General features: G+C 34.9%; 4 protein-coding genes across 9 annotated transcripts; 2 read left to right on the plus strand and 2 right to left on the minus strand.

Annotated features, from left to right (window-relative positions):
• Window positions 1–249: 249 nt before the first annotated feature.
• Window positions 250–3,055, plus strand: LOC110816526 (Pathogenesis-related thaumatin superfamily protein). Of its 5 annotated transcripts, none has more exons than XM_022044752.2 (3): window positions 250–1,319; window positions 2,570–2,673; window positions 2,769–3,055. In XM_022044752.2, the coding sequence occupies exons 1-3, from the start codon at window positions 463–465 to the stop codon at window positions 2,786–2,788; spliced, it is 981 nt and encodes a 326-aa protein (XP_021900444.1). In that variant the 5' UTR covers window positions 250–462; the 3' UTR covers window positions 2,789–3,055. The 5 variants fall into 5 exon arrangements, with proteins under 5 accessions (XP_021900444.1, XP_021900445.1, XP_088077870.1 ...); XM_022044753.2 differs by having other exon boundaries at window positions 2,773–3,055; XM_088221744.1 differs by having other exon boundaries at window positions 2,781–3,055.
• A 10,568-nt stretch (window positions 3,056–13,623) lies between these two features.
• LOC110816556 (Pathogenesis-related thaumatin superfamily protein) lies at window positions 13,624–15,579 on the plus strand. Its single transcript, XM_022044792.2, has 3 exons — window positions 13,624–14,043; window positions 14,231–14,900; window positions 15,245–15,579. The coding sequence occupies exons 1-3, from the start codon at window positions 13,947–13,949 to the stop codon at window positions 15,528–15,530; spliced, it is 1,053 nt and encodes a 350-aa protein (XP_021900484.1). The 5' UTR covers window positions 13,624–13,946; the 3' UTR covers window positions 15,531–15,579.
• A 582-nt stretch (window positions 15,580–16,161) lies between these two features.
• Window positions 16,162–19,462, minus strand: LOC110816523 (Glycosyl hydrolase family 10 protein). 2 transcript variants are annotated; one of them, XM_022044748.2, is made up of 8 exons: window positions 19,207–19,462; window positions 19,078–19,112; window positions 18,837–18,987; window positions 18,556–18,731; window positions 18,360–18,471; window positions 18,082–18,239; window positions 17,356–17,994; window positions 16,162–16,852 (listed from the first exon to the last, which is right to left on the minus strand). In XM_022044748.2, exons 1-8 carry the CDS (start codon window positions 19,268–19,270, stop codon window positions 16,517–16,519), a joined length of 1,671 nt encoding a protein of 556 aa, XP_021900440.1. In that variant the 5' UTR covers window positions 19,271–19,462; the 3' UTR covers window positions 16,162–16,516. The 2 variants fall into 2 exon arrangements, with proteins under 2 accessions (XP_021900440.1, XP_021900441.1); XM_022044749.2 differs by having other exon boundaries at window positions 18,082–18,228; window positions 18,370–18,471; window positions 19,207–19,460.
• Window positions 19,463–21,084: 1,622 nt separating this feature from the next.
• LOC110816525 (protein NUCLEAR FUSION DEFECTIVE 4-like) lies at window positions 21,085–24,422 on the minus strand. Its single transcript, XM_022044750.2, has 3 exons — window positions 23,992–24,422; window positions 23,080–23,909; window positions 21,085–21,842 (listed from the first exon to the last, which is right to left on the minus strand). Exons 1-3 carry the CDS (start codon window positions 24,319–24,321, stop codon window positions 21,365–21,367), a joined length of 1,638 nt encoding a protein of 545 aa, XP_021900442.1. The 5' UTR covers window positions 24,322–24,422; the 3' UTR covers window positions 21,085–21,364.
• Between the last annotated feature and the right edge of the window lie 213 nt (window positions 24,423–24,635).

The raw sequence follows: 24,635 nt of genomic DNA on the forward strand, positions 1-24,635 counted from the left end.
AGCTCATATATACTTAAGTACCCATTTGTTTATTTTTAAAAGGATGCATTAATCAATTTAAAAAGTAAAAAATAAAATAATTTTAAACATAAACATTTTTATATTAACAAAAAAAAAAACTTGAAAATAATTTTCTTAGTAAGAAAAACTTATTTTATATTCTAAAAATAAAGAAATAATAATAATAAAAAGAAAAAGATTTAGAGCAAAAAAGCCAAAATCATGTCCTCTCCACAAAAACAGCACACTGGACTAATAACCGCGAAACACGAGCAAGAGATTACACTCACTCTCACTCCCCCTTCCACTATTATACACGCGCGCTCACTCAACCCTACTCTTCTCTCCCAAGGAAAGTAAAGTTCTTTGCGACCCCAAAACGCAATCTTCATCAATCTGAATCATTAATCCTTCTTATTCTCTCTCTCTCTCTGTACTTCAATTAATGATCGTCAGTCAATAATGGCTCGTCTCCTTCTCTCTGCCACCTTCCTATCTCTCCTTTCTCTCTCTTCACTCTCAGGTAAATTATCTTCATTCTTCTCCATCGTACTTAACTTCATCCTATCTTTAATTTTCTCGATTACCGTTAACCCATCTATTCTTTATCTCCGCACAGAAGTTGCGCCGGTTTCTTTCAAGCTCATCAACAGGTGTCGCCAGACTATTTGGCCCGGTTTTCTTTCCGGAGCCAACTCCGACCAATTCCCCACAACCGGCTTCACTCTCCAACCCGGTAAGTCTCGGACCGTCACGATACCCAAGTCCTGGTCGGGTCGGCTCTGGGCGCGGACTGCCTGCTATCGAGATCGCAATTCGGGGAGATTCACTTGCGTGACGGCAGATTGTGGGTCCGGGAGCGTGGAATGCGAAGGCGCCGGCGCGAAGCCTCCTGCCACGCTGGCGGAGTTCACTCTAAACGGCGCCGGAGGACTAGACTTCTATGACGTCAGCTTGGTAGACGGGTACAACCTGCCGATGCTGGTTTTGCCAAAGAAAAGTACAACCGGTGGATGCGGCGCGACGGGGTGTCTCGTGGACTTGAACGGCGCGTGCCCCGCGGAGCTGAAGGTCGTTAGTGGAAATCACTCCAGGAGCGTGGCGTGCAGGAGCGCGTGTGAGGCGTTCGGAGACCCAAGATACTGCTGCAGCGAGGCGTACGCCACGCCCGACACGTGTCCGCCGTCTCCTTACTCGCTGTTCTTCAAACACGCGTGCCCCCGCGCTTATAGCTACGCGTACGACGATAAAACGAGCACGTACACGTGCGCCACCGGAGCCGACTATGTTATTATATTTTGTCCCCCTCCTTATACGAGGTAAAATTACTTGGCTAAGTTTACCTATCGTTTCTTATTTATCCTTCATGCGGCGTCGTATTAGGAGTTCAGGAGGGTAGCGTGGTAAATTTAGATATTAAATAATTGGCTAGGGTTAAAAGGAGAGGATAGTTCTGCTCTCCATGTTTTGAAGGAGAAGTTTGTAGTGGACCATTTGTTGGGAGGTAGAAGGGGAATGCTGAGTAGAGAGCGACATGCTGACAAACACGGTGTATTTTACTAAGAAACTGAATGTGGGTAATAAAAACAAAAATAGTTAATGAATTTCATATCTGAAATAAAAATAGAAAAAGAAATTAAAATAGTAGAGAATAAGAGTTAATTCCCTACTGACTCTTATTGAGGCATCAGAGTTAATTTTGTATGTACTTTATGGAGGTGGCTGCCATATCAAGTTGTTGGGTCCCTGCTCATTGTTGAGGAATAAGTAAGACGCCATTTCTATTTCCATGCTTGACCCCGTTTCCTTGAACCATCGTTGAAGTTTTTGGGTTGAAGCAAGAGGGTTCATCCAGTTTTTGGTGATAATATATCAATTGATTTCTAGTTTTCTACTCCACTATATGTCTCATAAGATCAGCATAAACGGAGATCTTTTGTCCTGATGAACTTGTGGACTTCTGAAATCTATTTACTAGCTAAAAATTAAATCTTGATATCTCCCTGCTCTGTCCCCATACAGGACCGATCCTCTATACCTTTGTTGCATCCTGGCATTCTTTAAAGACATGACTCACTGACTCCGCCTCACCACGAAATTGATACCGAGTGTCAAGTTGTATTCCTTTTTGGGTTAGGCGTTTCCAAACCAGTAGTATATTCTGGCATACTCTCCAGGCCATATGTAAATACTTAAAGAGTGATCTTTTAGTTTTCTTCTTCAGAATTTTTTCTTTGTGTTAAATAGTTGACACTGCCTGATTGCATATGTTTTGCCGCCTTTCTATCTTTGATTCCTTGGTTTTCTCTAATCTGAAGACATAATAAAAAAGGTACCTTCTTAATTCTGAGTTCTTAACTTTAGAGAGGCAGATTGAGAACCGAAATGAACTCAAGCGAACTACCAGCTTAAACTAGTTCAAAACATTTGGTGGGTTGAGCAATGCTGGTAACTAATCGTGGGTAACTTTTAGTAGTTTCCCAAACTTAAGTTCCTGAAGTGGATGAACTGAAATTGTTAAGAGTTATGGTAAATAAGGCATTAAGTTATTTTGTATGTAAATGTGCAGCCAGAAGTTATTAGGATCAAGAAAAGATGGAGCATTGCTTCCTCTTGTGAATATGAGTACGATACACCTATCAAGCCGCCATGCCAATGAAGCTTCAGTTTCAGGTCTGCTCCAATTACAACTTATAGCATCTTTTCTTACCACAATTTGGCTCTTCCACCCACCTGAATTACCTTTATGACTCACTAACATTTCCCAGCCAGGAATATAGTACTGTGAAGATCAAGCTCAGAGTTTGCTCTCTTGGTCGTCGTCCTCCTTGACGCTGTTTCCAGCTCTCTCTTTCTATTTCTAGCGACATTTACACGAATCCAGCTGTTAAAAGTTGCGGATTGGCTAAATCTGTGTGTAATATTGTTGAATACCACATGTAATTTTGTACATTCCTTCCTTCTTCTACTTGTGTATACTTAGTTTTGTTTCATCATCATATTGAATTCTTTTTCAAGCATTCAATATAAATGTATTGGCAGTCACTGTTTACCATGGCACCTTTATAGTAATTTTTCATATAACAAATAAACTTCTCTTCCCTTGATAATTACTTGTATGTCTTGGTAACACATAAGAATGGACCAATTCAATTTCATTTTTCTCTCTCATTATTAAATATACTCTTTTTAAAAGGAAAAAAAAAAAAAAAGAGAGATTATATTAACAGAGAGAACATCGAGTACAGAAGAAGAAAGCAAAATAAAATGGGCTGGGCTTAGCATTTGAGTTCGCCTATTGAAATGCAGCCCATTTAGTAAAATTAGGTATTTTATTGAAAGTCTTTTTGTTTTTATATAATTTTTGTTGAAATAAGATAATATTAACATTATTTTTATTTTTATATAGTTACAATTTTAAATTTTAAATTTTGGGAAACTTCAAACCCATTTCTGAAACACATTGTGAAATTTAAACTTGGCATTTCTAAATTGGGCTGTATTTTGTTTGTTCACCTGAAATTTAAACTAATTTGTTTTTTTTTTCTGTTTTTATAATGATACATTTCAAGTTATTCAAATACTTAATTCTTTTACGAAAAATATAAAGAGGTATACAACTTGACCAATGGTAAAGTGTAGTTATCACATATCATATTCTGTTTTATATAGTAATGATCGGAGCATATTTACTTAAATCACATATACTCGAGTTAAGTAAAATAACTTAATTTTATTAATCATAATAAAGTCGCTGAAGCATTTCGTATCTTAAATGTAAAACATAAACATATGTACCATGCTCTAAATTTTTTTACTTACATTACTAAACAAAAGTATGAAATAAAAACCTTAATCTCAAAGTCTATCTTAAAAAAATTCCTCTATATCACCACTCACTTTGCAGCGGTATTTACAGTACCTGAATGATAATAGGATGTGAGATAAAATATTTCAATAACCGATATTATGAAATCATAGTATAGTAATAACTGGAGCATATTTACTTAAATTACATATACTCGAGTTAAGTAAAATAACTTAATTTTATTAATCATAATAAAGTCCCTTAAGCATTTCGTATCTTAAATGTAAAACATAAACATATGTACGAGGCTCTAAATTTTTTTACTTACATTACTAAACAAAAGTATGAAATAAAAACTTTAATCTCAGAGTCTATCTTAAAAAAATTCCTCTACATCACTACTCACTTTGCAGCGGTATCTACAGTACCTATAGGGTGATAGGGGGACAGATAAAATATTTCAATAAGCGATATTATGAAATTACAGTATAGTAGATACAATATATAGTTTATTTACACACAACAAAATACATATCATATAATCTTTACAAAACATATACGAATTAGAATATGAATACACAAATCAGAAAATAGATTCACAATTACTTCTTTGTATACTTTATCACTATTATGGATAATCAATCAACTACCATACATTATGTGCAGACATATATTTATTACTGGTTTCTCATGTTTCTGAATACGAAATGACATACATGAGTACTTTGAAACACTGCTACCTCCCAAACACGAAACAGTTAGAATAAGCAGATTAGATTGTTTTCCTATATACCCGAATACGAAACAGTTATGTATGGGTACACACTTATCATTTTGCCTATACATCCTAACACAGAACGGTATGTATAATTATATTGAAGCATAACACAATGCAGGTACTTGTAGAACAACTCATATTCATAATGAGTTAAGCACGCATATTAAAATCATATTTCAGAAACATGAAATGAAATAACACTTTTATCGAAATAAAACTTTAATTAATACTTACTTAGCGAATACGAAAGACAAATTAAATAATTGCACATTTTATACTAAAAATACGTAAAGTATTTCAAAACTACATAGGTTATGAATCCATAACATCTACTTACTTTAATTCCTTAGCAGTCATAATCTTAATTCCGACATAGTTTCAGCTTTATTTATAATCTTTTCCTCTCAAAAAATTAGTTGAGTTTTGGGATGACTTTTAGTCACTTTCTTGACTCAAAAAGATTCAACACAATATTCAAAAACTAATCCTGCAAATTAAAGAGAAATTAAACTTTAAGATTTAAGAAAAAACTTATCTTTCTAATAGCCTATAACCTCTTTTTGATTGTGAGCCTTTTTTCTCTTCTTTTTCTCTTCTTATGCTCTCATAAATTTAACAGAGTTTCTCTAATATTTTTATCTAAAATTTCAAAATAACTCAAAAATCACACACTTCGTATGCCTTCTTTCTCTTCCTTCTTTGTACCTCTATACTTCTCATTATTTTTTTATCATTTGGAATATCTCTTCCTCCCTTCTCTCATCCTCTTTTTATATGAGTAGAGGGTCCTGAGAGAAAGGTTGTCATCATTCCATCATGCCACTTTATCTAAAAGTTGTCACCTTTCAACATATCACTTCATTTAAAAGGTCATCACTTTTCACTTATCATTTTATTTAAAAAGTTACTACTTTTTATATGTTATTTCATCTAAAAGTTGTCATTTTCTGTGATGTCACTTTATCTAAAGTTACTACTTTTTATATGTCATTTTATCTAAAAATTATCACTTTTCGTTATTTTATTTTACATAAAAGTTATCACTTGTCATTGTACCACTTTATTTAAAAAGTTCATATATTTTTTCATGCCTCTTCGTGCTTATTTTGTTGGGGATATAAGCTATTATGCTCACGATTCAATTATTCGCGTAATATATTGAATACATTATTATTTGACAATTTATTTTAATATATGACAATAGTATTTTATTATCATATTGTTTAATTTATGTGATAAAGTTCTTAATTAAATTTATAGATTTTACATCAAGATGGAGATCTTGATAATGAAAATAAAATCTTTTATAATATAATTTAAAATGTTCTTAGTCATTGGATCATCAAAATGAGACATTAATGATCTGGTAAGACTAATATATATGTGATAGTCTCTATAAGATAAATATTAGTTGATCTCATTAATTAAATCGCATATATAGATGATGCATATGAAGATATGATCATTGAACCGACCCAATTGAGAATTTCTAATGATTAATATTATCTTAAACTATTAATAGAATATTCTCTTATTTTAACAATGTGTAAGAATTTTCTTAGACATGAGATTATCATAGTAATTGATAAGTCATTTATGATACTTTGATTATGGACACCTATGGCCATAGAACTGTAGTTGAAAAGATATTGAGTGTGATTAAATGCTTGTAGAATTAATGATTGGTCAATACAGAATCTGCCAACTTGGGTAATAAGTTTAAGTTTTATGTTGTTATTTATTATAATGACAAAATTAAGATCTTAGCATGGCAGTTGAATGAATGAATAAAAAAATTTCTTATATCATTCATTAGTCAATTATAATTTACATGAAATATAGTTGGTTACCTATTAGGATTTGACGGTTAAACCATATCATATGGTTAATCTGGAGCAATAATGACAGAATAAAGTATTACATATTTCTTTAGCTGGTTCTTGAGAGTAATTATACATTTTATACTATCAAGTCATTGACGAGTGTTACTAGATGTCAACCTTAATTAGTAAATTAGTTTGACCAATTTGCTACCAGTTTTGTGTTGAATTTATGAGGTCGCACACTAACGAGTGTTCTGATTTTTGTTAAATATATTAATTATTTGAAAATTAAAATAGAGAATTTAATTTAATTAAATAAATAAAATTTTTGGTCTAAATAGAATATTATTATATTCTTTAATAGCACCGAGAATATAATTAATATTCTAAACAAATTAAATTTTTCTATTTTTAAAATAAAAAATTAATATTTATATTTTAGTAATTATATTATTAGTGTAATAATATAATATGTGTTGCTATTATAATAATTGAGATTATTATAAAATTTAATTTGAAATTAAATTAGTTTATAAAATTTAATTTGAAATTAAATTAGTTTATAAAATTATTTTATTAAATAATAATAATTAAAAAGGATAAACATATATATATATATATATATGAGATATATATATAAATATTTAGGTGTTAAAAAAAAAAAAATGGATGAGACCAAATAAATTTGGACGTCCACAGGAAGAGTCCAAAAGGAACTCCTCCAGCCATGCCACCTATATATATATATATGATATATATATGTGTGGGGTTTTGAAAATAGAGAGAAAAGAATTAAAAAATCAGCAGCACACTAAAAGAAAGATTGTTGAATTCTTTCTTAAGATTTTGTTAGAAAATTTTAATATATTTATATTGTTAAATTTGTCCGTACATTTTATTAATCAAAGAGTTAGAATGGTAAATGTTGGTTTTGGTACAGATACGCATAAAATATTCGTATTTTTGAGCAATTTTAATTTAAGAATCAATTGTCATATATGTTTTAAATTTAATATTTGATATGCAATATAAATTTTAAGCACAAATAAATCAGATTGCATTGTTATTTTTATATTTCGTTGCGTGTTATGCACATATTACAATTTTTCATATTCTACATTTTTCATTATTATCTATTATTTCTCCGTTTGACTCTAAATTATGTCTTTAATCTTATTATATATTTATAAATAAATATAAATACTAAATTAATATATCAAACATAATAAATTAATTCAAGAGTATTTTCAAGCTATCACAGTAGTTAATTTAGATAGTAAAATAAAAAAGATCCTTGCATGGTGGCGGCTTTACCATATGAAAAATATTCGTAAAATAACTAACTTGATATTAAAATAAAAAATAATAATAAAGAAGATTAATCTTGTATTCCATTTAAAATTTTTTCATATAGAGTTTTTAAAAGTTAAAATGCAACATTTTTAGTTCATATATTGTGACTTATTCTTACAACGAGATTGTCTGATAGAAAATCTAAAAGAATTTTTTTTTTTTTAATCACGACTTTAGAATAATAAGAGGTAATTCAAATATAGAAGTTATAATTAAATTTTAATTTTAACAAATTAAATTATTTTTATAATTAAAAAATAAATAAAATAAGATAAGTTGATAAATGATTATTAATAATAATCATATGTGCTTATTATAATAGATTGTGAAAATGTTGCAACATAACTTATAGAAAAGTAATTTGATTATGAAACCTCCAAATAGACATGTAACTTCAACTTTTCTTTTTGTTGATTGATGCTCTTAACTACCCAATTCTAACTCCCTATGTCCTAATTCGACTAGTTTATCAACTACTATCATTTTTGAATGAATGTAGTTATAAAAAAATGTCGCATATCAAATTATAATAAAAAATATTATAAATTAAATTATAATAAATGTTAAATTTTAAAAATTAATTCGATAATTAATTATAATTGTTTATAATTTCATACTTATCTTAATTTAATCACCCAACAAATCTCAATAAAACAATAGCACATTCAATTTTGAACATACTTAAAAAAATCATTTATTGTTCATATAATGTCATATGTTTTTTTTTTTTCCTAATCGGTTGCTCTATAATAAATAGCTTCCAGCCTAGAATTCCAATTTATATTTTAAAGAAAATAATTTGTTGCTCACTTACTTGACCCTCCTAAAATTTCTCCTAACATGAACAATTAAATTCATTAGATTATGTTATAATTAAATTAATAACAAAAAAAAATCTAATATTTGTAAAATTTATGTAGCGCCCGGACCGAGAAGAAAAAAAAAAAAGAGAAAAGCCACGTCGGCAGCCACGTCAGCAGGCCCGGTCAGCAGTCCCGGCCAACCGGGGCCTGCCACGTGGCAAGACCACGTCGCTCCGGAACGGGCCACGTTGGCGATCCGCGTGGGCGCGATCGGACGGCCCAGATCAATCGCGCGATCGTACGGCCCAGATACAATCGCACGGACGGCCCAAATTCAATCAAAAACGAACGGCCCAGATTAAAACAAAATGGACGGCTGAGATCAAAAAGCTAGGGGTTATAAATAGAACCCCCACACCAGACCACAAACCCTAGCCGCCTGCCACTCGCCGGAGAAGACGAACCAGAGGCCGACCGCCGCCACTCGCCGCCGCACCGGGGAAATTTCCGACCGCCGATCGAGGTAAATTTCATACCCCCGACTCGTTTTTCCACGCTGATTCCTCCTGTGGCCAAATCGAAGCCAAAATCCTGGCCAAACGGCCGGAATACGCGGCCGAAGACCAGCGGCGCCGCCGCGCCCCCTCTCGGTTTTTGCCTCCGACGAGGCCCTTCCCGGCCTCTGTTTGATGCAATTTTTATATCACCGTGATCACCATTCTTTTCTCTACAGGTTGACCGGAGCCGAATCACCAAATCACGAACCTCGCCGGAGAGCCGCCGCACCCGAGAGCGCCGCCGCCGGTAAGCTCCGCTTCTCCGTGATTTTTTGGCCCCCCGAGGGCCCTAGGGTTGTTTTCTCGCAGGGACCGATGCGAGTGTGGCCGAATTCGGTCGGAAACGGCCGAAAACAGCCAACCCGAGGCAAATCGCCGCCATGCCGGAGTTGCGATATTGGCCAAAATGGGGCCTTGAGCCTAATTTGAGATTTTTTGGAACACGTTCAGGTACCGTTAGTGTGTTTCAGTTCCCCGGGAAAAATTCAGGAAAAATTAGGGACGGCCTGTAGGCGCACTGTGAATCGTATTCGGATCCCGAAAACAAGTAAGGACCCCTCACCCTATTTCCTATCACGGTATTAAAGTTCAAAATGATAAAACGGTATTTCTTGAATTAACGCATGTGTGAAATTGCTTAAGGTTGCTAATGGAGCCGGAGTCTAGTGTGATTGATAATTTACTGTTATTTGGCTTGTTTTACAACTTTAAATGCATTATGAGGTTTGATGTGTTCATTTTATAGTTTCGAGTGCATATATTACTATTTTATTAATTATGGGTTGAATGACTGAAGAACTGATACTGTATGTTGTCTGTTTGGCATGAATTACGATTTGCTTGTTTAAATGTGAATTGATGATGCTTATTGAGGAAAAGGAAAATGAAACATTGTGTAGACTGATAATTGTATGATGGGGTCAGCCTGACTAGATATCCTGGGAGATGGTGGACGGACCGGGTCCGTAGGGAACCCTACCGGGATTGTGGTCTCACATGCCAGACGGGGTATGGAGATCTTATGGTTTTGGCACCCATACCGGACGGGGTATGGGGACGGCCCGTTTCACCCTCATACCGGACGGGGTATTGAGGTTTATGGTTTTGGCGCCCATACCGGACGAGGTATGGGGACGGCCCGTTTCACCCTCATACCGGACGGGGTATTGAGGTTTATGGTTTTGGCGCCCATACCGGACGGGGTATGGGGAGGGCCCTGGAAACTGATTATGAATGTTAAAGGTTAACGGGTAGCGGGACCCCTAGGGACCCCCATGGATACTAGTAGGCTGGTAAATGAGAAAAGAATATGTTGTATAATGATTGAATTACAAAAGGCGTGATAAGTGCTATGTTTTACAGCTTATATTATTCCATTATTGTGATAATGTTATTGTTTTCTTATATTGTTTCACGAATTCCACCGAGGTAAGTGGATGGTAAAGGTTTTATCATAAATAAAAGGATTTGTTGTAAATCATGCTCCATTGGTCTTTTGTGTTTTTCTACCCACCTTTACCTCCGTGACGGTGAGATATCGTGATGTTCTTACTGGGCTAGTGTAGCTCTCTCCTTATTTAACCATTTCAGATCAGGAAGACATGGTTCCCGAGCCCGTTCCGCAGGAGGACGACGAAGGGGATGCCTAGAGACTCTGTAGTCATATTCATAGTTTTATTTTCGAGTTTCTCTTTTAGTTAGTTTAATCTTTTATATTTTAAGTACGTTTTTGATTTTCGTGTAAGGGATGTTAACTGAAATTTTGATCTCGCTTCCGCATTTTTTATGTTTAAATACTCATTTCATTTTTTCACATTTCCGGGGTCGTTACAATTTATTTTTTAAATTAATTTTTAAAATATCTAAATATACGATCATTATTTTAGTTTTTATTAAAAATATAAATATAAATATTTGAAGTCTAAATAAAAAATTGACCCACATGGGACTTTTGAGGCATGAATTGAATTCACGATGAATTTTGCTGAAATTGGAATGAAATAAAGCAGAGATGTGCACATAACTTAATTGGGTTTGGAATTTGGACCAGTCAAGTATTAATTACTTAATTAGAAAAATAAATCTTAATCCTCCCACACCCATATTGAGAGGGACCACGACTGTCTACTCCACCTTATCCATATTTTGTTATACTATATATTAACAATAAATTTCGAGAGCAAGAGTAATGTTTATTACAATATATTTAAAATGTGTATGTACACAACTTTCATTATTAGTCAAATGTGTCTCGATTCTATGTTATTTATGTTCCTCTAGTTTAATCATGAGTCAACAATGGAGATTTTTATGTGATCATTTTATTTTTACGTACGTTCCACGAATATTTAGTTAATAAATATATAAAATTAATTTCAAATAAAATATATTTTTTTTCCTTGTACATGAAATAAAAGTTTACAATCAAAACCAAATTTAAAAGGTGGGCAGGTGGTTCACTTTTTCTATGACATGCTCCACGAAAAATAAAAAGTAAATAATTTTGTTCATCCCCTTTTCATAATTATAATCTATGTTGGGCAACAAAATTATTTCACTTTAATGTGTAAAAAAAGTCATGACTCGTACGTGTGCTGTGGACCTCCACGTGTAAAATTCTATAAAAATCAATTACCTTAATTTTAAGAGCTCTCACCCAACTAATTTTCTCTCTATCGTATGAATAATCGATTATCCGTATAAATTTTTGGAAAATTAAATTATAATTATCGTTCCCAACAATTTCATGTTTATCTTAATTAAAAATGACAAATTATAGTTATATTTTAGGCAATGAAAATTGGGTTTATATTAAATTTACTTATTTTATTCAAAATAATTGAATTTTACTAATTTATATTTAAAAAATAGTAATTATATTAAAATGTCAAATATCTTTATGTAATTTAAAAAGTTTATTTAGCAAAACTTTGTTAAATAAAAAATGGGAATCATTTTCCACGCTCTTGAAATTGAAAGCCTAAGTGGGACCCAATTGTCAGTGGCCAAATAATTTAATAATTCATTTTCATCGAGTTCGGTCAAAATTTTCTTCTAACTATTCCTCAAAAGAAGAGAGCCGTAGAGGATCCAATGCTTTATTGCTATAATTGCTCTGTGCGCCGTTTACGCGTGGCAAAATTTCAACGGCTAAATTTTATGACGTGGCAAGAAATTCACCAATAGACATCCGGCCCCATTTTCATGCTGTTTCCACATCAGCGTGAAAAAAAATGACGTGGAGCCGTATCAGCGTGATCTGGATGATGATGCGATGTGGAAAATGACACGTTTCACCATCACCCAATGTAGATTAGTACGGGACAATGTAACAATTAACGGCTCCAATAATAATAATAATAAGGTGTTTTAAATAAAATATATGCTCAATAATATATATACATAAATTATAATTTTTTAAATAAATTAAAATATTGATAATTTAATTAACTAGTGATTAATAATATTATTATTCCATTTACTTAGTAAATAAGATAAAATAATTAAAATAATTTACATAACTATTTATAAATATATTATTAATTAAAATATTATAATAAAAAAAAAACTCTTATGTATATAATTTATAACATATCGACAGTAATAGATAGTTAGTTAACAAGATCAAAATATATGATTCATATATGGGTTATTTAATATAGATGACTTGCATATAATTTTAATATAATGCACATTATTTCTATGAAAAATATGTAAATTTTTAAATATTTCTTAAATAATCAAATTACAAACATAATTTTGTCTCAAAATACTAAACAGATAATTTAATGCTTCATTTGATATATGGCAAATATTTTTTAAGATTTGTATGTTTTGAATGGATATATTTTGTTATGCATAAAATCATCTAAAGTAATTAACAGCAATTAAAATAATAACAAAATTATAAACTTTTGAATATTATTTTTTAGGTTCTTTATAAAATGATTTTAAATGTACTTTGATTACTTAACAAAATATGTAACCTCAATATATTTTTATGAATGCACATATGTATAAATACATATAAATTTAGAGTAAATAATAAATTATTTTAATATACCAAATAATGGAATTTAAAATTTTATAATTTTATCATCATCTTCATTATTATTTTCTTTATTGTTAACTAACTTATCATAATTTTGTAAATAAAATACGTAATAGGGCACTCAAGAGTGAATTACGGTGGGATTAAATTACTCAAACTTTATAGTAATAAATAAAAGCTTATTGAATATGTATTAATTAATCCACTAACCCATGTAACTTTTGTCTAATTCCACTAATGATCCTCGTTTAGGGAGAAAAAAAAAATAATTAAATATTCTAAAACCCATAATCAATGTTCACTAGTCTACATTTGTAGTAGAACGGACAATGTTACCGGGTTAATCCGACCCGTTACTTTACAGATTTCCAATTATCCCCGTTTGCAGACAGTAAAGGGCGTGTATTGGCGCGCATAATTCATTACTGACAAGAAAGAGTGAGCCTCAGACCGCTCACATGTCAGACATACACAATAGTACAATTATGGAGTTTTGCATTGTTACTATAAAGCACCTGATTGATTATAATACTCTCTGGTTTCCCTCATTTTCTCTCTCCTCTTATCTGTAAATCACTTCTGTCGGTTTACGGCCAATCGCCATTGTCATTGAACTTTGAGCACCACTCACCTGATCAATCAACCGAGGCCCGCCAATCGTCACCGCCTCTGCTACTTCCTCTCAAGGAGAGAGCTTAGTATTGTTATCTCTTTTTCTCCCATTTCTACTCTTACCAAACATTCCCCGAGAAAGGTGGAAGACGGAGGAAAGGATGAAAAGCAAACGTAGCAAAACCCACATGGATCTTTCCCCTTGTAGTTCATTCACTCACCTTGTTGTTCTCCTTGCTCTGCTTTTGATCTCTAGAGGTAAAACAATGTAGAAGAAGAGATTTCGCCTTTTTTCTCCTCAGATTATTTCCTGCATTTCTAAAATCTTTTCAGCCTTTTCGTTTTCTTTATGGGTTTTGCATTTCCTCATCTGGGTTTGTTTGAAATTTCAATTTCTGCAATGTTTTATCTCTAAACGTTGTCTCTGTTTTGGGAAATTTTTCAGGTGTTTCAGGTGCTACTTTCACGTTCGTCAACAGATGTGATTTCACTGTATGGCCGGGGATTCTCGCCAATGCAGGCTCCCCTGCACTCGACACCACTGGATTCGAGCTCCCGAAAGACTCTTCGCGGTCTTTTCTGGCCCCTACGGGTTGGTCCGGTCGCTTCTGGGCCCGAACTGGCTGTAACTTTGATGGATCCGGAGCCGGGTCGTGTGCGACCGCCGATTGCGGGTCGGGGCTAATGGAGTGCAACGGAATGGGAGCCGCCCCGCCGGTCACACTCGCAGAGTTCACTCTAGGAACGGGCGGCCAGGACTTCTATGACGTCAGCCTCGTCGACGGGTACAATCTACCTCTAATCGTCGAAGGGAGTGGCGGGTCAGGTCCGTGCGCTTCTACCGGATGCTCCACAGATTTGAACCGGCAGTGCCCGGCCGAGCTCCGTGCCGGTTACGGCAGCGGTTGCAAAAGCGCGTGCCTGGCTTTCGGGAGCCCTGAGTACTGCTGCAGCGGCGCGTATAGAACACCTGACACTTGCCGGCCGTCAGTTTACTCGGAGATGTTCAAGGCCGCTTGTCCCCGGTCGTATAGCTACGCGTACGATGATGCTACGAGCACGTTTACCTGTACCGGCGCAGATTATACGGTGACGTTTTGTCCCTCCTCGCCAAGGTAAAAAAATCTCCTTCCTTTTCACTTGACTACTTGGTTTTGCAGCTCTTTGTTGCCCAAGTTAAAATTTTTTTTTGACCCATGTAAGCAAAATGTTTTTGGAAGTAAATCGAACAAGCAAGGCCAAATATTCCCTTTTGGTTTATTAGTATATCTTTTGTAGATTTATTTATAGATTTATACAACTTTTAGTATTAATCACTTCAAGATTAAGCTAATCAAGACTTAAATGTGGTTGTTGTCGCCTTAAATTTTCCGAGAAAATTCTGACAGATTCTATTAAATTTTCATTTTTTTACTGCAAGAAATAATCTTTTTCTATGGTGAAAAATGGGTTGTTGCAGTCAAAAATCCGCAAGCTATTATTATTCAACACCAATGACAGGAGGAACAGCATCGCAGCAGCAAGGGACAGAGTCGGGTATGGGGTACTCGGGTGAGGGTTATGGGTATTCTGAAACTGGGTCAGTACCCGGATCTGGGGAGACCATGTTTGGAGACGGGTCATGGTTGGCCGGGTTAGCCATGGGAGATTCACCAAGAAGAACAAGCTTGCAAAATGCCGGATTTCATTTACTTCTCATCGCATCCTCAACTTTTACTCTCGTTTTCTCGTTTGTGTACTTGTAGCCCAACTCTTTCCTTAATTCCAATATCAATCAATGTGGTTTTTGTTTAATTAATTTGAATTATTTAACAGATTTGCAGGCGTAATGATGGGCTTTATGTGTTTATTAATTTATTTTATTGAAGAACTGTGATGATGATGACCATCATAGCTGACAAGGATTCTAATTCCAGATTGTAAATGGACCCAGTTGGGGATTCTCTGTCTCCTCAATTTTCAAATAGTTTTTCAGAGAATAATTCTTGTGGGTGAACCTCCATCTGGTTATATATAATTTCATTACAGGATCAAAAGAAAAAAAGCAAATGGGAAATCTGGGTTAGTGTGAATTTGCAAGTAGAATAGAGTAGTTGGCGGATCTCTTTGCGGGTACTTCAAGTTTTTGGCTGCTAGTTACTTTTTCTTTTTTACCTTAGAGGAATCTTGAAGCCAATAGCAAGACTACAAAATGTGTTGTATGTGCAATCATTTCACTACATGAGTTCACTTAATTTTGTGGCTCGCATTTTTTAAAGAATATTTCTATACATGTTCTAACATTGTTTGATTAAGTTCTGAAGTATGTAACTTGAGCTTGAATTTCGTTTCAATTGGCAAAAAATATTTTAAAAAATTGTGATTACTAAATAAAAATTAAAGTGTGTATATGTATATATATATTATTCATTATGATGTCCAAACTAAATACATTTTTAACTTTAAAAAAAAATAAAATACAAAAATTAGAGGAGTTGGAACCTTCAAACTTCTAATAACCCATTGCCTCTAATTAAGTTTAATTCGTATTAATTAGCTTATTGTAATTAAGCCTAATCATGCAAAATCTAGCTTGCACTTTCAATTACACCAGATAAGATATTGCAGTCTTGTTAACTGATTTACTATCTATGTCAACATATATATATATATATATGCACACACATGCATGCAGTATACATGTATGTGTATATATATATATACACACACACATACATATGTAGATTGTAAGCTACAATTGAACGCGAATATGTTTAGTTTCTCTGCTTTTACAGAGGGAGAATGTTGAAGTTGCTGTCCTGTTACCGTACACAACACTCAATCTATATTCACCCAAGAAGCCATACATGTTATATGAACCATATTCATCTGTTTCACCTTTTAACTCTCCAGTCCGCCATTCTTGGAGAAGCTTGTCAACCACATCACCCGCCGGCAGGTTTCGAAAATTCTGATCGGTCAAACACATCTGATAGCACCCATTTGGATGCAGAGCAGTCCATAGCATTATCCCCTCTATTGCCGGATGTGAAAAGCCTTCTTGCAACACTTGCTCCAGATAAGCACCCTGTTAAAATTCAGCTTAAAAACTCATAATTTTACTAAATATTTGATTACAAAAATTTGTTCCGAGTTTTATCCGTTAATACATACTCGACAAATCACGTTAAATTTTATAATTTTTTTTTATTTTATTCTTTATTTTGTGTGTTGTTGTAACTTGAATTTGAGAATATCTTATCTATATTTTGAAAATATTTTATATATATTTCTGGAAATTTGTATTTATCATAAAAAATATATTGTGTATATAATAAAAAATTTTGTAAGAGTAAAACTCTCATAACTTTCTCTATTTAAAAGCATATAACTTTATTACCGATGTACAATCAAATTATTATAGTAAAAAAGTGTTTTATGGATTCTGTTTGTAAATGTAAGCGCTTAGTCAAATCACGTTAAATCTTATATATTTTATATTTTGTTCTACTTTATTGTGATTGTGTGCTTATTAAGAATTTATTTTCTCAACAAGAAGTAATTAGTTGGGCAATGGATAAGATTTCTGACCTGTGTTTCCATGTCAAGTTTACTGCTAATATCCACTTCTGTCAGCCAAATGGGAAGCTTCAAAGTAGCTAACTTATCAATTATAGCTTTCATTAATGGAGGATTTGGCACTGTAAAATGACCCTCTAACCCTATCCCATTCATCGAAACACCTCCTCCTTCCAGCTCTCTCACTCTGGCAATATATGTATCAACTGTTGATTTCTCATCCCCACAAGTCTCCACCACATTGAATTCATTCATGAACAATGTTGCCAATGGATCAGCCTGGCTTGCTGTCTGGTAAAATTGCAGGGTTGCATTCGGACCAAGTCGTTGTTCGTAAAAATTGAAATGAAGCATCTCATTGCTGACATCCCAATGAATGAATTCTTCTTTGTATTTGCTCATCAAGCTTTGAATTCTGGAGTTGACAGCTGATTGCAGCTCGGGACCGGTCAAGTTTAGAACCCAGGAAGGGTTGTATTTAGGATCTTCCCAGAAAATATTATGGCCTCTGGCAATAATTCCATTAGCTCTCACAAATTCCATCATCTGATCTGCAATGGCGTAATTGGTCTTCCCTTGTTTAGGCTCTGTTGCATACCACTTTAGTTCGTTTTCGAATACTGTTGCATCGAATCGCTTCACAAACCAGTTCTGTAACAATTCAGAAAGAAATATTTTTTAGAAAAGAATTTCTGAAAACCTGGAGATTAATAAACTTTTATAAGCTGCAGCACTTACTTGATAAGGCAAATTACCCAGAATGGTTTTTGCTATTGCAGATCCAAATGGAAAATCTTTAGAAATCTGCTCTACTGTAATTTCTGCTCCTTGTAATCTATCTCCATTTCTATCAGATAGATGGATAGTCACCGCACGCTTTCGGGCCTGAAAATGTACTGTTAAACAAATAGCATTGACTACTTCTCTAACAAATAGCATTGCCTAATAAAATGAATATATTTTGATGATTCATTTTCTTGGCAACCAAACAGGAACTTACTAGACTAAAGTGTTACCAGTAGTTACAGTGTTTATTATATACTGCTGGTTGATCTTCCATTGTTCTTCAGTAAACGGCTGCAATGAGCTGCTGGCAACTGCTATATTCAAATCCGTATCATTCAAATTCTGGCGTAAACAGAATTAAGAATCCATCATTTAGTTGTCCCATAATCGAAAACTTTCTTTGGCATGTTAAGAACAAAGTTTAACCTGAAAGAAGAGTAAAGCCAAAGTTGATGGTGAATCAACAACAAAACCACCCTTGAGAAAAGACCAGCAACCAGACTTGGCTAAAACAGTCCCAATACAGTTATAAGTTTTGTTGTCTGTCTTCAGGCTTCCCCTGATATGCGCCGAACCTGCTCGTCCCTCGATCTTCACCCAAGCTGTTGGGCACAATCGATTTACAATTAGCCAATTCAAGATTCATTTTTCATGCTGATCAAATTGAAAGAAGAAAAAGGAGGAGGAGGAGGAGGAGAAATACTAACTGGAGAAGCAGTAAATGGAGCCTTGAGTTAGATTATGCAGTACAAAAGCTGGGGTGTAAAATGTGTCCACACTTCTTTTATATTGAACAACAGACGGGTAATCTTTGAGAATCCCTCCGTCGTAAAGTGGGTTCTCTGGTTTCAATTTACACTGCAAATTACAAGAATCATAGATTTAACAGAAACCCAGATAAAATCTTTTAATAATAGTTTTTCTCCCGTTTAAATTTTCTCTTTTTACCTCTGTATAAGCAGTAAAATCATATAAAGGCCCATCTGGAAAACATAAAAAAGAAAACCAAGAAGTAAGGTTGATTTAATTAAGCTTTGAGAACGTCAATGAGAAGAAAGATGAGATAGAGAAATGAACCATATGAAGCCGTAACAAGAACCAAGAAGCCTCCCACCAATAGAAGAAGAAGAAAATGTTTCATTCTGTCCTCTGAGGATCCTACCCTTCACAGTTCCATGGATGAGTCGTGTGTATATATACACACATACTTATGTAACTACATGAACACATATATATGAGGGAGTTAAGGGTTTAGAGGTGAGCTCACAAGGGCACAGTACTGGGTAATCACATGTTTTATGAGAGAGATTTCGTCATGTGAATTTTGTAATTGAGTGGAAATTTATTTTTAGCCTCTGCACTTTACTGTTTTTTTTTTTTTTTTTCTGTGAATTATAATCAGACTCTTGGTTAGTCATCTTTTGAAAATGTTAAATGTACAAACCTTGGAATTCCCAATAGACAGCTGTTTCATTTTTTATTTTTTCCTTGGCTTCATTCAGATTTTGTAAAACCTACTTCCCACAACTAATAACTTAACAAATTATGAATGTTAAATCTTGAATTTGCAAAATGTGCAAAGTAAGAATCTTCTTGACTACTGTACATCACTCAATCTTAATTAATCTTCATTTAAAATTTTAGTTAATTAAAATATTCTGCAGCACGTTATATTTAGTAATAAAATAAAATGAATACAGCGTAGGAGTTTTAATCTTAAACTGATACTAAATTAACCTAATAGATTAGGGAGAGTGGGTAGCAAGAAAACATGGGGAATGACACTAAAAAAAAGAAGTGATCATGGAATGGTGGTGCCTCGGTCGGAGGCATGCAAGGGTAGGGTGCCTTGGATTTGAAGTTTACTCCACTTACCCTTGTTTTGTATCCACTGTCTTCTTCATCTGGTTCTTTTAGGGTTTCTAATTGATGGCTTGGACGTGCATGCGTGCATGATATGGGGGACCATGACTTCACATGCATCCATCATAGATACAATGGCGACCTAATTTTGGCATCCAAAACAAGGCGTTTAGTAAGAAATTGAAGTAACCATTTGAAGTGTATTGAATTTTTTTGGAGATTAAGCCAGAAATTTTCATTGTCTTTGTTCACCTACCACACTAATTGGTCACCTAATTTGTTGTTTGCTTCTTCATCTTGGTTTATCCATCCCCCCTCCCCCCCAAATGGAGCGGAGGCATCTCCTAAGGCACTACAAGTTTTTAGGCCTTGAGGGTTCTTACAAGTTAAATTTTTATCCTTGTTTTAAAATATTTGGTTATTTTTGTTTTCATTTTCTGAAAAAAAAATATATATTTTTTTCAATAAACAAATGTATGTTTCCAAGTTATTTATCCTTTAAATGAATATATATGAAATAATTTGGACCACCGGAGCAAGCCCAAGAAAGAACCTCCTTGCTTGCTTGTACATCTCATTTAAAAGAACTCGGCCCAAAGAAGGCCTCCTTTCATATTCAGTTTAAGCTCAACAGTGATAGCTTTGTGCAAAGGGGATTAATGGTTCATTTGGAACAGTCATGTTCATTAGGTTACCAAACTTCATGTGCAATCTCGGTATTAGTGGTTCCATGTTACTTGAAGTTCATAGGAGCTCCTATAGAATTCTGTGAAAGTAGTTGCCGTCTATAAAGGTGAAAAGTCAAAGTAGGGTCCTCTTACAAATTGAATTAGGCCATCAAAATTTTGCACGTTATTCCTTCAGAATAATATTTGTGCCGATGGCTTATCTCAGTGGAGAATACCAAGCTTCAATGAGGGGGACTCCTCGTGTCTCTTGATCTTGATCACCGTGACACACTCTTTCAACCATTTATAATTTGGACATTAACTTTTCACTCTATGCATATAGAGTTCTATAGCTTGCTCACTCCTTTCAATTTCTTTTACCTTTTAAATTGTTTTTACTGCGCAAATATTGATTCAAAATATATTTTATTCTTGAAAATTGAAAATAAATTTTATTAAAAAGTTTGATCAGATAAATAAATGATCATTAAAGAATAAGATGTAGAATTTGTAGACACACACCTAACGGCCAAACAGGATTACAGATTACACATATCATTTCATCAACTGAACTCCCTACCAAGGTCATGAGCAAAGGCACTTATATCTCTCAAAAATTATATGCCTTTGTTTTGAAAATAACCAGTAAAGTTCAGGATGTCAAATGAGCTTAGATGCTCATCCATCTCAACGCAGCTAATCAATCAACGATTGCTTGAAGAGTCCACCAATTTTTTCGACTTGCGGGTCCTGTGAATTTTCGAGTAAACATTTCTCGTTCTAAGTGCAAGTAAAATGTCCAAACCAAATCCAACAGCGCAAGCTACGGCCATAATGATGAAAACAAGCCTATAACAATGAGCTCCGACACAAGTGTTGCCGCCTCCAGGAATCGGAGTAGCTTCTCTATCATAGAGAATACCGGCCAGAAGGCCGGAGAAGAGGAAGGAGCCAAGTGGGAGATTGAGGATTAAGATGTTGTAGATAAGACCGTAGTATTTGAGGCCAAAAAGTTCAGAGGCGGTTGGGACCGTGACGGCTAGACGGATTCCGTAACAGATGCCGACAACAATTGAACCGAGGTAGAGAGAACCGGGCATTGCTAGGGCCATGAGAATGTACCCAACAGCCATTAATATCTGTGAAGCCGCATTCCATAGAGGCCTTGGTGTTCCAGCTTTCCTGCAAACAAAGGGTTACTAAATGAGTTGATCTTTCTCTCAATTCAATTTAATACATCCGTAATTTTTTAATATATTTTTGTTATACGATGGGTAGAGTACAAATTTTTCCATTCAATTCGGGTTCGGGTCATATTCGGATTGAGTGAAACCCGATGAGTACCTGACTCACTGAGTCACGACTCGCTAGTTTTTCCTTCCCTTGAAATCGAGTCCAGCCCAGACAACCCATGTTACGTCCGAAAGCTATAAACCATAGTTTTTCCTAACGTACCTTAAATTTGACTCCAACTAGTTGTGGAATTTCAGTCCATGGCAACAATGTTTACTTTGCCACAAAGACATCTAAATAACACCACCAACCCCCCCCGCGCCTAATGCTAATTGATTTCCTTCCTCCAAAAGAAAAATATTACTTCTAAGCAATTTATTTTTCTTTTTAGGAAAACAACAAAATAAATTTAATGAGGAATACTTTGAACTTTTAAAAATATTAAATAACATTATAAGAAGGTAATAATCTTATATTATATAAGGATTGAATTATCACAAAACTTGTCTTTGAATTGTTAATAAAACCTGTAATTTTCCTCAAATTTTCACTCAAAATTATCTCCTGGAAGCATAAAGTCAAGCAGCTTTCCTAGAAAAAAATGCCAAAGATTTTATAGTATGTGTCGTCAGGCAAGTAACCTTTAGTTCCAAGGGACTACCCGCCAAAAACAGAGAAAAGTAAAAGAACGTGTAGTTGACGAATTTTTTAAAAGTAGTAATAAAAGGACGACGACGAAAGAAAAAAAAAAAAAAAAAATCAGCAATCAACCTCAAGAATCCAACATGTAGCTTGCGTTGATTTACAGCATTTCCCAATCCATTTATATTTCTAGAATTCCATGAAATAATTCAAAACAAAACTTTCCAATAAATGTAAGAAAACATAATTTTTGTCCCCTAATAAATTTCTTAGGCAAAAATACATTAATTTTAAATTAAAAAAAAAAAAAAAAGAGAACAAATTATAACTGTAGTTTTATATCTAATTATGATATCTAACATAAAAAAAAACCTACATATACTATATGTTTTAAAGAGTGTGCAACTAGAAGTTATTCATACGGAAAATTAAAGAAATTATGACAAAAAATTTCTCTTAATATGCAGAATTAGCACAAAAATAAAATTAAGCAGCACTAAATTGAATTGAACTAATAAAGCAAACGTGAATTTAGTGAACTTACTTGAGAAAATATTCTGAGACAGTTCCGGAACCGATCCGTCCAAAAAATCCCCAAATACTCGTCATGGACACGAAGATCGAAACGTCGGCGTATCCCAAAGCGAACCCGATCTGCCCCATGTTATTCATCACCGCCAACCCCGTCCCTACGCCGCACAGAAACGACAAGAACAATATCCAAAAATCAAAGGTCAACAGCGCTTCGATGATCGTGTGCTCTTCTCCCAGTACCGGCTTCCTCTTCGTCTCAACCGGCTCAGCTTCCGCCGGCGTACTCTCCGTATTCTCCGGCCTAATTTCCTGTTTCAGCAGCGGCTGCTCTGCCTGTTCCTCTACGTCTTCCACTCTATGCGGAGCCGAATTCCAGCTCCGCATGAAGCAATACAGAGGAACAGCCAACGGAGAAGCTAACAGAACGAGGAGAACAATGGCGAACGCGGTGGAGATCGGTTGGCTTTTTGGACCTGTCAAATCGTAGACGAGGAGATACACAGCTACGACGACGGCGACGCTGTTGAAGACAGTGAAGTAGCGAGACTCTTCCTTCTCTTCGGCAACGGTGGTGGCCACGGGGACCTCACGGAGGAAGAATATAGCGGTTAGGCAAACGGCCAAAGGAACAAGTGCCAGCATGAGAAGAAACGTGGACGGATCATCCGAGAACAATGCAGCGCAGAGGTCGGTAAAAATGGCCGTGCTCAACCCTACGTAACCTTTTAGTATCCCGGAAACCGGCCCCCTATTCCGCCGGAAATTTCGAATACAAGTTACGAGAATCGCCGTGTTCATCCACGTCGTGCTATTACCTCCCAAGCATAAAAACACAGACATCTGCTTCCATTTCAAAAACAAAAAGTAAGAAAACAGCATATATAAACCAATAAAGAAATGGCGTAACTATAAAACCAAAGACCTGCCAGTAAGATAGAGGTTTGATTCTCCGACTAACAACGAGCCACTGAGCACCATATCCAACGAGTCCTTCAACGGAGCCAATTAGGAGAATAACCGGAGTTGGGAGGCGATCGGAGGCCAAACCAGCCAAGAGACCAAAAGCTTTTCCAACATCTTTAGCGACAGATAAGTTGTTGAGTTGCAGCTGAGTGAGGTTCATGAGAGTCTTGAGCGCGTCGGAATAGTTGGAGAACGTGTAATTGTTTCCCGATATGGCTTGCACCCAAACGGCGGTCACGAACCCCAGCCATTTCCCGGCGCTTGACCTGTAATATTCCTCGAATCGCATTCTCCACGACGACAGATAAAATGAGAAAAAAGGTAAAGAAACGCAAAGAGAACGAGAGAGAAAGAGAGGGAGAGACTGGCGCCGCTTTGAGACGACGAAAGAAGATAAGCGAGTCCTTATAAAGCTGTTGTGCTGCCACTAGGAGAACAGTAGCCACAGTGGCGGTGGCTTATTGGAGGACACGTGTCATCGGCATTACTTTACGATGCTAACAAAATTTAAATAAAAAATCGAATAATTTTTTTAATTTTTATAAAAAATTTAACGGTGTGCCGCTCGCCTTTTTGTGGTTTCGGTTGTTCGTTTTGTGTTGC

Source organism: Carica papaya, chromosome 6 (genome assembly GCF_054855325.1).
Source record: "Carica papaya isolate Zhongbai chromosome 6, ASM5485532v1, whole genome shotgun sequence".
NCBI lineage: Eukaryota > Viridiplantae > Streptophyta > Magnoliopsida > Brassicales > Caricaceae > Carica > Carica papaya.